Source organism: Rattus norvegicus, chromosome 12, assembly GCF_036323735.1.
Source record: "Rattus norvegicus strain BN/NHsdMcwi chromosome 12, GRCr8, whole genome shotgun sequence".
NCBI classification, from domain to species: Eukaryota; Metazoa; Chordata; class Mammalia; order Rodentia; family Muridae; genus Rattus; species Rattus norvegicus.
This window is the reverse complement of record NC_086030.1, coordinates 40,722,503-40,734,778: the sequence shown is the minus strand read 5'-3', so window position 1 is coordinate 40,734,778 and position 12,276 is coordinate 40,722,503. Positions and strand designations below refer to the sequence as shown.

General features: G+C 46.6%; 1 protein-coding gene across 19 annotated transcripts in view; it reads left to right on the top strand.

Moving 5' to 3' along the window:
* The window catches only part of Tmem116 (transmembrane protein 116), a 68,761-nt gene that overhangs the window by 15,328 nt on the left and 41,157 nt on the right, over positions 1-12,276 (top strand). For 12 of the 19 annotated variants that reach the window (XR_005491675.2, XR_005491674.2, XM_063271693.1 and 9 more), the window contains exons 2-4: positions 54-100; positions 921-984; positions 3,898-4,029. Coding sequence is in view for 14 of the 19 variants with exons in the window: in XM_063271689.1 (XP_063127759.1) it covers positions 54-100; positions 921-984; positions 3,898-4,029 (243 nt within the window). In the remaining 5 variants the exon portion in view is untranslated. The remainder of the gene's footprint in view (positions 1-53; positions 101-920; positions 985-3,897; positions 4,030-12,276) is intronic. The other 7 variants (XM_063271687.1, XM_063271692.1, XM_063271691.1 and 4 more) reach the window with 1 other exon arrangement.

Genomic DNA, 12,276 nt, shown 5'->3' with positions numbered 1-12,276 from the left:
TTAGGTTGAACATTAAATGTAAGAGACTGACCCACACCCCCCCTCTCGTTTAGCTTTTTCCTGCGATACAGTGGATACAGTTTGCCGTGGCTACTCTGAGGTATGTTTTTTAGTCTATCATAGGACTGTTGAAGTCTTGTGAGCAGACTGGAGAGCTCTTCAGCTTTTCCACAGATTTCATTCCTCCTGAAGACTGCATTTTACTTTTTAGTTAGAAATTCTTTCCTATGTTGATAGCTCCTTAGGGGCCTGGGGAGATGTCTTAGTGGATAAAGTGCATGTTTCCTGAGCATGAGAGCCCAAGTTTGGATCCCCAGCACCACATGACAAGCCCAGTGCTGTTACCAGCATGTCAGCTCAGCTTTGGGAAGCAGAGATGGGGGCAGGGGTGGGGGAGTGGGCAGCTAGCCAATCCACAAGGTTCACCAAGGGAGCTTGCCTCAAAGACTCAGGTGGAGTGGGACAAAGGCTGACAGTGGAGGCTAAAACATGGCCTCCCTCTTCTGACTGCTCCACACCTGCACCCAGTGAACACAAGAACAAGTACCACAGGGACAGCGGTCATCTGAAGTGAGCACTTGCTCCGGCAGCCTGCATCAGGCATTCACCTCAACGCTGGGTGTGGCGAACACTGAAAGATGTGGCTCACATCTAATCCCAGCACTTGGGGACTGAGGCAGGAGGACCACTGAGTTTGAGGCCAGCCTGGTCTGCACAGCAAGTTCCAGGACATCCAAGGCTACATCCTGAAATGGGAATGATAGTGAGAATATGGACACGGCCCCAAATAAGATGGCATTCAAATCTACAAAGCACTCTAAAGTAAAATGTGTGCAGTATATTTTATATCAACTATGTCTGCAAACGGTAAAAGTTGGAGTCTTATCGCAGTGATGTAATGGTCGTGGTCTGTGTCTCAGTGTTATAGGTTCCAGTTCACTTATCACCTACATCGTGTTCCAGAACCCACAGAAGTCTGCAGAGGTAAGCCATCTCTTTCTGTTGAGTTTGAACTGCTAGTGACAGCCTTAGAAGTAAGTGCCAGGAAAGCACCAGCCTATGCACAGTGGAGTAATTTTATGTCACACTAATAAAGCCCTTGTTATTATAGAGGGATTGTTTTCCCCTGTCCATAGGCAGGACTGCAGCTATAACTCAGTTATGAGAGATTAGCTATTAAGTGTGGGTATCTTGGGTACTGTGAATTGTTAAGGATAAGGAAGCTGCTGTCTGAAGTCTGAGGCCAGAACTGATGTTAAGTGTGCTAAGGCCCTCCCTCCAGGTGAGCAACTTGGGTTCGTTCGTTCTCTCTCTCTCTCTCCCTCCCTCCCTCTTTCCCTCTCTCCCTCTCTCTCTCTCTCTCCCTCCCTCCCTTTTGTTTTGTTTTGAGACAAGGTATCTCTCTACTTATCAGTTCTCAAAGTATGGCTCCTGACTCCTGTGGGGGGTCCATGACCCTTTCACAAGGGTCATCATAGACCATCTACATATCAGATATTTACATTCCAATTCATAACCGTAGCAAAATTACAGTTATGAAGTAGCAGTGGAATCATTTTATGGTTGGGGTCACCACAGCATGAGAAACTGAACTATGTTAAATGGTGTCAGTGTTAGGAAGGTTGAGAACCACTGCTCTATATAGTCCTGGAACTCACTTTGTAGACAGGCTGGCTTCAAACTCACTGAGATCCTCCTGCCTCTGTCTCCAGAGTGCTGGGGTTAAAGGTGTGTGCCACCATTCTTGGCTTAGGTGAGCTTTCTGATCTTGACCTTGGAGAATCACTGGAGTGGCCAAGAAACAGTTTAAAGTCTTGGCTCCTTGAAATACACTTGTTTGCTGTCCTGTCCTCCTAAGAACTTACAATTCCAGTAAAATAAATACTTGATAAAAAGAACCACTCCAAAATGTTCAAGTTAAAATCTTCCTGTTGGTCATGTTGAGACTCCACCTCAAAATAACACACACACACACACACACACACACACACACACAGAGTGCTGACAAAAGTGGTCTACTTGCCAGCTCAATAAAGATCTTAAAAGACTGGGAACAATTATTGCTGTAGTCAGGCAAAACGGCACAGAATGAGCCACGGTGTGGTTGGATGTGTAAGTGAAGAGCTTCTGTGAGGAAGGTGATTTGGCCCATTACACATATGAGGAAACTGAGGCCTACGTTACACAGCAGGCAGCAGAGCAAGAATTGTCAGAACACCAATTCTTTTTTTTTTTTAAACATTTATATATTTAATGTTTATGAGCATCCTGTCACTGACACAGCAGAAGAGGGCATCAGATCCCATTACAGATGACTGTGAGCCACCATGTGGTTGCTGGGATTTGAACTCAGGACCTCTGGAAGAGCAGCCAGCAGCCACTGAGCCAACGCTCCAGCCCCAGAACAGCCATTCTTTCTGAGTTATACAAATGTAGTATTTATTACAGACAAGGCATATTTTCTTCAGTGCTTCAAACCCTAATATTTCTTTGTCAGTCTTGTTATGAATCCCACGTAGTCTTGCTGTATTCTGGGTAGCTTCCAGTTCTTGGTTCTCCTGCTCTGTGTGCTGAGCACTGGGATTACAAGTTTGTCCCGCCACACCCGGTTAATACATTTTAGGTTTCAAGTCAGCTTGTTAAATTGCAGCAGGGAAACCTGTAGAGAACAAAATGCATCTAATTTCAGATCCACCTAGAGAGAGCTGCTATCTGACAAGATCTCATGTTCATGACCACTGCATATTTCTTAGACTTTCTCTGCTGTGTTTCCATAAACAGTCTATATTTGTTATATAGAAGAATCAGAAAAGACACCAGGTAGTACACATCTTTAATCCCAGCACTCAGGAGGCAAAGGCAGGTGGAGGCAGCCTAGTCCATGTAGCAAGTTTCAGGCCAACCAGGGCTACAGAGTGAGACCCTGTGTCAAAAAATAGCTAAGTAAGTAATAAAACAGACAGATTAAAGACTGTTGGAAACAGGGAGGCACAAAGATACTAAGGCAACTGGGGGCTCAGGGATGGTTCTGTGAGCAAGACTGCTTGCTGTGCAGGCCAGAGGCCCTGAGTTCAAATCCTAGTGCAGGGGTAGAAGGTGGGACTTGGCCGTGTGCATGCCTGTATCACAGTACTGTGGTATCTGGGAACAAGAACATTATGGGAGTTGCTGGCCATCAGCCTAATGTGGACTCGGGGAGGGACCCTGCCTTGACAAGTGAGGTGGAGACTGGAAGAGCAGGAGTCCTCCTCAGGCATCCACATGCCCTACACAGGAACACACTTCCTCCAATATGAGCACATGTGCAGACATGCTGTACTCACACGGATACATATAAAACAGAAACTATGAAGATGTCATCAGTGTAGTCAGAAGGCAAAGGCAACATATATGTGTGTGTGTGTGTGTGTGTGTGTGTGTGAATATGATATATACGTATATGCCTATATATGAGTGTATGTGCCCATATGATATGTATATACCAATATGATACATATGTATATGCCAATATATATGTGTGTGCCCATATGATATGCATATGCCAATATGATATACACATATCCTACTGGCATTTCCCCTCCACTATGTCTTAAGCATACAGCTCATGACATTGACCTGTGGCACTTACATTACCTCATCCGTAAAGCTTCCATCATCTGCTCTATCTCCCGCCCTGTGACTGAGGAAGGAGTGTCCTGTGGGTGAGAGCCCTCTCAGTCCAGGACACCGATCCCTTCCTATCTGGAGTCTTTCTTTACGTTCTCCATAGTCAAGTGATGGCAGAAGCCCTGGCAGAGTGACACCCAGTCTTACACTCAAAGCATAAAATGTAAGATAATTTGTATGTTCTCCTAGGTGCATCACTAAACTAAACTAAGATTCCGTGGCTTTTGACAGGTAAAGTCACTCTTGTATCTGAGCTTCTCTGACCTGCTCCTGGGAATTTGCTGGCTCATAAAGGCACTTGTCTATGGAACCGCAGCAGCCCACAAGGACAGCATCTGCTATAACCTACAGACTGCAGGAGAGGTGAGCATCCTAGACCTGGCCAACACCTTACATTCAGATGGAAATACAGTCTGCACGAGAGTGGGAACACAGACCCAGTGTTCACTGTTACCTTGACACAATAGGTTTTTATCATTTTTATTTAAAAATAGCTAGTGCAACGCTGACGGATGTGGTGCCACACACCTTTAACCCCACACTCAGAGGGCAGAGGCAGGAGTCACTGTGAGTTAAAGGCAAGCCTGGTTGAGAGATGACTCAGTGGGTAAAGGCACTGCCACCAAGTCAGGACTTCTGTTCAAGACCCAGCGCCCATGCAGTGGATCCCACAAGCTGTCCACTGACACCCCTACACACACACACACACACACACACACACACACACACACACACACACACACACACAGTGTGGCCTGTGTGCTGCATATGCTCATGGGTACAGTGAACAAAGAAAGAATTCAAGATTGGCCACTGCCATGAGCCTTGTGACTGCCTGCCATCTAAGCCATCAGGAGACCGACACTGGGGATCTAAAGTTCCAGACCCATTTGGGATACACGGAAGGAAAAACCTTTCTTGCTAAGGTCAAGGCACCCTGATCTTCAGAGGAAGTTCCAGGACAGACAGACAGCCAGGGCAACACAGAGAAATCCTGTATCCAAAAAAAAAAAAAAAAAAAAAAAGGAAAGAAAAAGAAAGAAAAGAGAAGAAAAAATCCTTTTTTTTTTTAATTTTTTATTAGATATATTTCTTTACTTACATTTCAGATGTTATTCCCCTTCCTGGTTTCCTATCCAAAAGCCCCCATCCCTTCCCCTCCCCTTCCCCCATACAGGTATTCCCCCATACCTCCCCCTTAATGCCCCCATATTCCCCTGCACTGGGCGTCCAACCTTGGCAGGACCCCTGGTGCCCCAACAAGGCTATTCTCTGCTACCTATGCAGTTGGAGCCCTGGGTCAGTCCACGTGTACTCCTTCGGTAGTGGTTTAGTCCCTGGAAGCTCTGATTGGTTGGCATTGTTGTTTTTATGGGGTTGCAAGCTCCTTCAGCTCTTTCAATCCCTCCTCTAACTCCCCCCAAGGGGTCCTGTTCTCAGTTCGGTGGTTTTGCTGCTAGCACTGACCTCGGTATTGGAGGTGCTCTGGATGTATCTCCAAAAAGGGCAAAACAAAACTATTTATTTATTTATTTATTTATTTATTTATTTATTTATTTTATTTGTATGAATACACTGTGTCTGTCTTCAGACACACCAGACAAGGGCACAGGATCTCATTACAGATGGTTGTGAGCCACCATGTGGTTGCTGGGAATTGAACTCATGACCTCTGGAAGAGCAGTCAGTGCTCTTAACCTCCGAGCCATCTCTCCAGCCTCCCAAAACATTATTTCTAATACAAGTTTTAAAAATTCAGAAAGATCTACAATAAGAAATTGCCCAAACATAGTTATATAAATTTATATATTATATATAATACTGTATATGTCTCAGAATATGTTTTACAAAATAACATTAATGTTTTGGAGGTATTTTGTTTTGATTTTCAAGACAGGGTTTCTCTGTGTAGGCCTGGCTGTCCTGACCTCACTCTGTAGATGAGGCTGGGCTTGAACTCAAAGATCTACCTGCTCTGCCTCCCAAGTGCTGGGAGTAAAGGTGTTGCACCACCATAGCTGGCTCGGGATGCTACTTACCTGAGTGTTTTTCTTTTTTCTTTTTCTTTTTTTCCTCTCTCTTTTCTGGGGGTATGGAGCCTCTCTTTCTTTTAAGGTTTATTTATTATTTTTATCTCATGTATATGGATTTTCTTTTGCCCATTTGTATGAATGTGCACCATGTGTATTCCTGGTACCCATAACAGCCAGAAGAAGGAGTTTGATCCTCTGGAACTGGAGTTAGATGGTTCTAAGCCACACTGGGTTTAGGACCTGAACGCTGGTCCTCTATCTCTCCCAGCCCTTCACTTAAGTATGTTTGTTTGTTTATTTGTCTGAGACAGGGTTTCCCTATGTAGTCCTGGCTGTCTGGAACTAACTTTCTCTCTCTCTCTCTCTCTCTCTCTCTCTCTCTCTCTCTCTCCCTCCCCCTCTCTCCCTCCCTCCCCCCTTTCCCTCTCTCCCTTCCTCCCTCCCCCTCTCTCTTTCTCTCTTTCTCTCTCTTTCTCATTCTCTCTCATTTTCTCTCTTTCATCCTCTCTGCCTCTCTCTCTCCCTTTTTCTCCCTTTTTCTCTCTCTGTCTCTCTCTCTCTAGACCAGGTTGGCCTCAAACTCAGTCATTTAAGTATTGTTAACGACCACTGGATCCTTAGACTTAAGATGACTGATGGTCTTCAAGCTCTTTCCACATTAGCACTGAAACCAGGAGTCCCTATGTACACATTCTGGTGTAGCTGCTGTGTGTCTTGAAACAGGTCGTGAGTCAGAACATTATGGTCTGTTCTCTGCCACAGTGCAGAGCAGCACCCAAGGCTCTTCACATGAACAAGGATTAGCTGGCTAGTTCTCAAACTTAGAGTGCAGGCTCAGCTTCCTTTTCGTCTGGGTTGAATAGGACATGTTTTTTTTTTTTTCTTTAAAACAAAGTGTATGTGTGTGTGTGTATATATGTATATATATGTATATGTATATATGTATGTATATATATATATATATATATATATGCATGCATATGCAGAACATGGTGGCAGGGGGAATGTGAACTAGAATACAGCTCGTTCACACCACAGCAGGGAGGTGCAGTGCTCACAACCACCAGGCTTTCTCCCTTTCCCGCTCCTCCCATCCCTGCCCATTGTCTGAGGCACTGTTCTGTTGCTGCTCAGTGTGGCATACCCCTGTACAGCATGGCCGAGACATTGAAGATGCTGTCTAGTGATGGTCAGCATTGCCCCCTTCTCACGTGGACCTTAGATTGAGGGTGACAGCATGAGAAGATGGAGCTAAGCCCATGAAAATAAAATTAAAATGATTGTCAAGGTGCTGGGGGCCAGGAAGGCCAGGGATCCGCTCTCTTCACTCCGTCCTCATAACCTTCCCCTGCTCAGTCTGCACGATAGTCAGAGACCCGAGGGGCCAGTCATATCACATGCCTTTCACCCTGACACCCACACATGAGCACACTCATCAGACATCCCAAGAGCACGCCAGCCTCTGATAGGGAGAGAGAAACTGCCTCTCTTGGGCACCTGAGCAGTTCTCACTCTGCCCCCTCTGCCGTTCACGAGCAGGTGGCATTCAGTAATAACCAGGCCAAACTAGTGATGACACAGAAGACAGGCTGCTGTGTCCCTTCCCTAGGCCCTCTCCCAGCCTCCGCCACAGCGACTTTCCTGCTAAGGACCACTGTCCAGCTGTGCAGCAGCACTGCACCCTGCAGGCCACCCCATTCCTCCCCTTTCTTCCTGGATGCCTAATTACTCCTGGCATCTGATTCCATCTGAAGCACCCACCCCAGTGACTGAGCTGGAGCGACTTTGTGCCAATTGTAGACCCAGGGAGGTGGGTAGAGTCAATATGTTTCTGTCACTGTGAAGAGACGCTATGACCACAGCTGCTCTTATAAAGGGAAGCATTGGGGTTGGGGATTTAGCTCAGTGGTAGAGCGCTTGCCTAACAAGCACAAAGCCCTGGGTTCGGTCCCCAGCTCCGAAAAAAAGAAAAGAAAAGGGAAGCATTTAGTTGGGGCTGGCTTACAGTTCAGAGGTTACTGCAGTATCTGCATGTCTGGGAACATGGCAGCACACAGGCAGATCTGTGCTGGAGAGGGAGCTGAGAGTTGTATATCTATCTGGATCAGCAGGATCCAGATAGATATACAACTTTTTTTCTTTTTTTTCCGGAGCTGGGGACCGAACCCAGGGCCTTGCGCTTCCTAGGTAAGCGCTCTACCACTGAGCTAAATCCCCAGCCCCATGCCTTGAGTTTTTGAAACCTTAGGGCCCACCCCAGTGACACACTTCCTCCTACACGGCCATACCTCCTAACAGTGGGTTTATGGGTGCCAAACCCACCATAGCCCATTCTCAGGTTTATGCCCTCCCCCACCTCTCAAGAAGGCTGTAATACCTGTGAGATTCCTTTGTTTAGTTGTTACCCTAAAGTCTCAAGCTTTCTCTTGCCATGTCCCCCGCCTGTCCCCAGTACTTGTCCGGCTTTACAGAGCTGAGGATTAGCCACAGGCCTCCTCCCTCTGGGTTTTATGATTAACAACACTATGGTAGGTGTGGACTTTAGGTCAGAGTCAGCCTACACATGTCTCCTCCTGCTTTGTGGATGAGGGGACACAATCCAGAGAGGCTGAATGACCAGCCAAGATCACACATCAGTGCTATGAGGCTGATACTTTGACTCCCAAACTCTTTCCACTACCCCAAAATATTTTTAAAAGCTACATTCTGGAAGAGAACGATATCAGTTTTTCATGAGTGATTAAATTCCTGAGAGGCAGGGCCATTGTTGGGACACAGCAGAGGAGGGCGTATGTTTTCTATATGGGCTATAGCTTTAGGCAAGCAAATCCCTTCTCCTCCCCACAGGTTCCCTAAACACCCATGACAGGACATAAAGCACAGGCAGCGTCTCCTCAGACTCCTTTCCCAGGTTCAGCTCAGCCTTGGGACGCTGAACTCACCACAGTGTCACACTGTTCCAAGACTCAGCCTGTCTAAGGGCCTGCCACTCCAAAATGAGAACTGCTGTTGTAAAAATATAAAAAACAAAAAAGGTATCACTGTCTTTTATCCCCACCTCAGTGCCCCAAGATACCTGCTGGATATCAATTCTCAGTCAGCAAAGCCTCTCACCCGCTCTGCTCCATCCCATATCACACTGCCGAAGGCCTCTCTCTGAGCCGGCAGCAATCTCTCTGCCTACCTAGTTCCCAAGGCAGGTTTCCATGCCAGACACACACATCCCAACTCAATGGTGGCCCAGACCAGCCGCCCCACACTCCACTACACTTAAATCTACACGTGAAGGAACACACAACACAGTGACCTTTGCCTCAATTGATAAGATATAATTGCCCACCTAAACATACAAAGCCCAATACACATCCATCCCTTAAGAACATTCGTAACAACCTGTAAATACACTGAGTGGAATCTTAACGTCAGCTTCCATTTTCTCCCCCTCTCCCTCCTGTCTCTTCCTCCTTTCCGTTCCAGCCTCCTTTTCTTCCTTCAAACTCTTCTCCCACCCATCCTTCCTTCTCGTCCAAGGACAGGCCTCCTTCTATCCTGTACCTGCCTCACCTGTGACATCGTCCATTTTCTCACCACAGCGAAATCTGTAGTGTTGTGCAGTGACAGTGTCTCTTGCTCCTGGGTCTCTACCAACCACACTGAGGGTGTGGACATTTTAATTTACAAAGAAATGAGCTCAGAGCCTCTCTCAACCTACACTGCTAGCAGAATGTCTTCCCTGGCTGGCAGGCTGAGCTCTGACTCGGTACCCATCCCCCTCCTACAATACATAAAAGTCCAGTGCAGGAGGAGGGGGAGAAGAGGAGCCCAGGTTACCCCACTAGCTGGCTGGCAACTTTCTCTGGGGCAGGTCCTTGGGGTGGGGTTATGGTGACCAGTGGACAGGTTCTTGTCTGGTCCTGCACCACCTGTTCTTCGTCTTGGCACTGGCCATGTTGCGGTTTTGGGAGTCAAGGTACTGTTGTTCTTTCTGGAGTCTCTCCACAAGGATGTCAGAGCCTCCAGGTCATAAGCTTCCACCTCCTCAGATCCTGTGGGAGAAAACTTGCTTTCTCCTGTGTGTTGTCCTCTGCATGGTCTGGGCTCATGTTCAGTTTGAGTGAGTAAATAACTATGTTTACCTCTGTCACCCTGCCACTTGTTCCTTCTTATGTCAAATCTCATTTCTGTTGTTTGTTTGTTTGTTTTCTTTCTTTGAGACAGGGTTTCTCCATGTAGCCCTGGCTGTCCTAGAACTCACTTTGTAGCCTAGGCCAGCCTCACAGAGATCCATCCACTTGCCTCTGCCTCTTGAGTGCTGAGATTGAAAGGTGTGCCCTAAAGCTGGACTGACTGCTCTTCCAGAGGTCCTGAGTTCAATTCCCAGCAACCACATGGTGGCTCACAACCATCTGTAATGGGATCTAATGCCCTCTTCTGGTGTGTCTGAAGACAGCTACAGTGTACTCACATACATGAAATAAATAATTGGGTTTGTAGTTGCTGTTATTTTATTTTTTTAAAACATTTATTATGTATAAGTACATTGTAGCTGTCCAGTGCTCTTAACCGCTGAGCCATCTCTCCAGCCCTGTTCTTATTTTAATATAGAATAGTTTATTCAGGACATGCTAAGGGAATGAATGAGTAGAGACAGAGAAAGGCAGAGAGGAAATAGAGGCCGGCCATGAGCACGTGGAGAGAGGGGGAGGGGCAAGAGAACAGAACAAGAGCAAGAAAGACAACTCTCTTTATACACTTTTTTTTTTTTTTTAATTTTTTTTTCCGGAGCTGAGGACCGAACCCAGGGCCTTGCGCTTCCTAGGTAAGCGCTCTACCACTGAGCTAAATCCCCAGCCCCCTGAATTCCTTTTATTAACTCATACTTTCAACCTTTTAAAAAAATTAGTGGTTGGGTCATAGTTTACAGTTCACATTTGAGCTCGCCAGGGCTGAAACTCCGTTTCAGCATGAGCTTCTGTCTCCTGCCTTAATGTACCAGTGTTGCGCTGGTCCCCAGCCTCCTTTAGAATGGGCAGTGACCACACTTGTAGGAAAGCCGTGTGGCATGCCGAGGTGCTGAGGAGCTCCGTGGCTTCCAGGCTTCACAGTTCTCCAGACGGATACAGACAGTTCTCTGGGAGGTGATGTAGTGCCCCAGCTTCATGTGAAAGCTGGGTGTGGTAACACATGCTTTTAATTTCAGCACTCAGGAGGCAGAGGCAGGCAGATCTCTCTGAGTTCAAGGACAGCCTCGTCTACAGAGCAAGTTGCAGGACAGCCCAGGCTGTTACACAGAAAAAAAAAAATCACTTAAGTCTATGAAATAAATATCACTTGAGGAAGTAGAAACTTGAGTAAAATATGAACTCAAAGATAGGTTCTTGGTGCTGGGGAGATGGCTCAGTGGACAACAGCACTTGTCTTTACAAACAACCCAGTGCACACTGTGGTGCCCAACCTGTAAGTCCAATTCTAAGGCTTCTGGCTTGTCAGGCACCTAACACAAGTATAGTGGACAAATACTAAAGGCAACACACACACGCGCACACACACACACACACTAATAAAACTCTAACTAGTAAATTTATCATCATCATATCATTATTATATCATTATTATAATGGACACTTTCTGTGCTCTCCTAGACCAGCTTCATTACCAGCCTGTGGATGGTGCTCTTGGGCTATGCAGTTTAAGTGTTAGGAAGCATCAGGCTCTTCCTTGATTTTTTTCCTTCTCTGCCAGATGGGTAGATTGATGTGGAGTAGAGTTAGGTTGGTTTCTCTTTTGTTTGTGTCGCTCGAACCTGATTGAGATAATGGAAGTTGTTCACGGAACCCTGTGAAGCTGTGAAGGCAGGCTCGGTCCAGCTTGAGAGCCTGGTGGGTCCACTTCACCGAGCTGGGACACAGGAAGTCAACACTGACTCAGACCTAGACTTCTGCACCGGATCCTACTAGGAAGCCGAGTGCTGAGCAAACCCAGCTGCCAGAGAAACGCTTGTTTTGACTCCTAGGATATGGGGGCTTTCTAAGGGTTATTTCTTTTGTCAACTCAGCTAACTAGCGAACAGGTCTCCGGGTGCCAGAGTCAACTCTAAGCGAGGCCTCTTCTCCTCCTGCAGCCTCTCCTCTTCTCTGTGGTCTGAGATGCTGAAGGGTCCTCATTACAGCTCTTTGTTTGTTTTAAACAACAGGTCAAGCCTGGGGTCAGGAACAAATTCTGTGTCTCTCCCCAAAGACCTCAAGCACTGCTGTGCTCTGTCTGCTCAGACTTCTGTTCAGCAGGCAAAGCTGCTGTGTGGAGACAAGAGCGGGGACAATGGCAGCGTCACAGATGGGTGGTCTGAAGTGTTGGGTTTCTATTTCCTGAAATAGAAGCTAGCAAGCTGATGTAGAGATGTCAGTTTGGGCTGCAGATGCATGATGTTTGCGGCTTACAGTGAAAGGTTAGCGTGTTCAGCCATGTAGTCCTGAATCGAGTCCGGCAGAGCTCTGACTTCAAGGCCAGATCGCTGTATTTAGTAGGTTCCAGGACAGCCAGAGCTATGTGCACAGATCTTATCTCGAAAACAAGATAG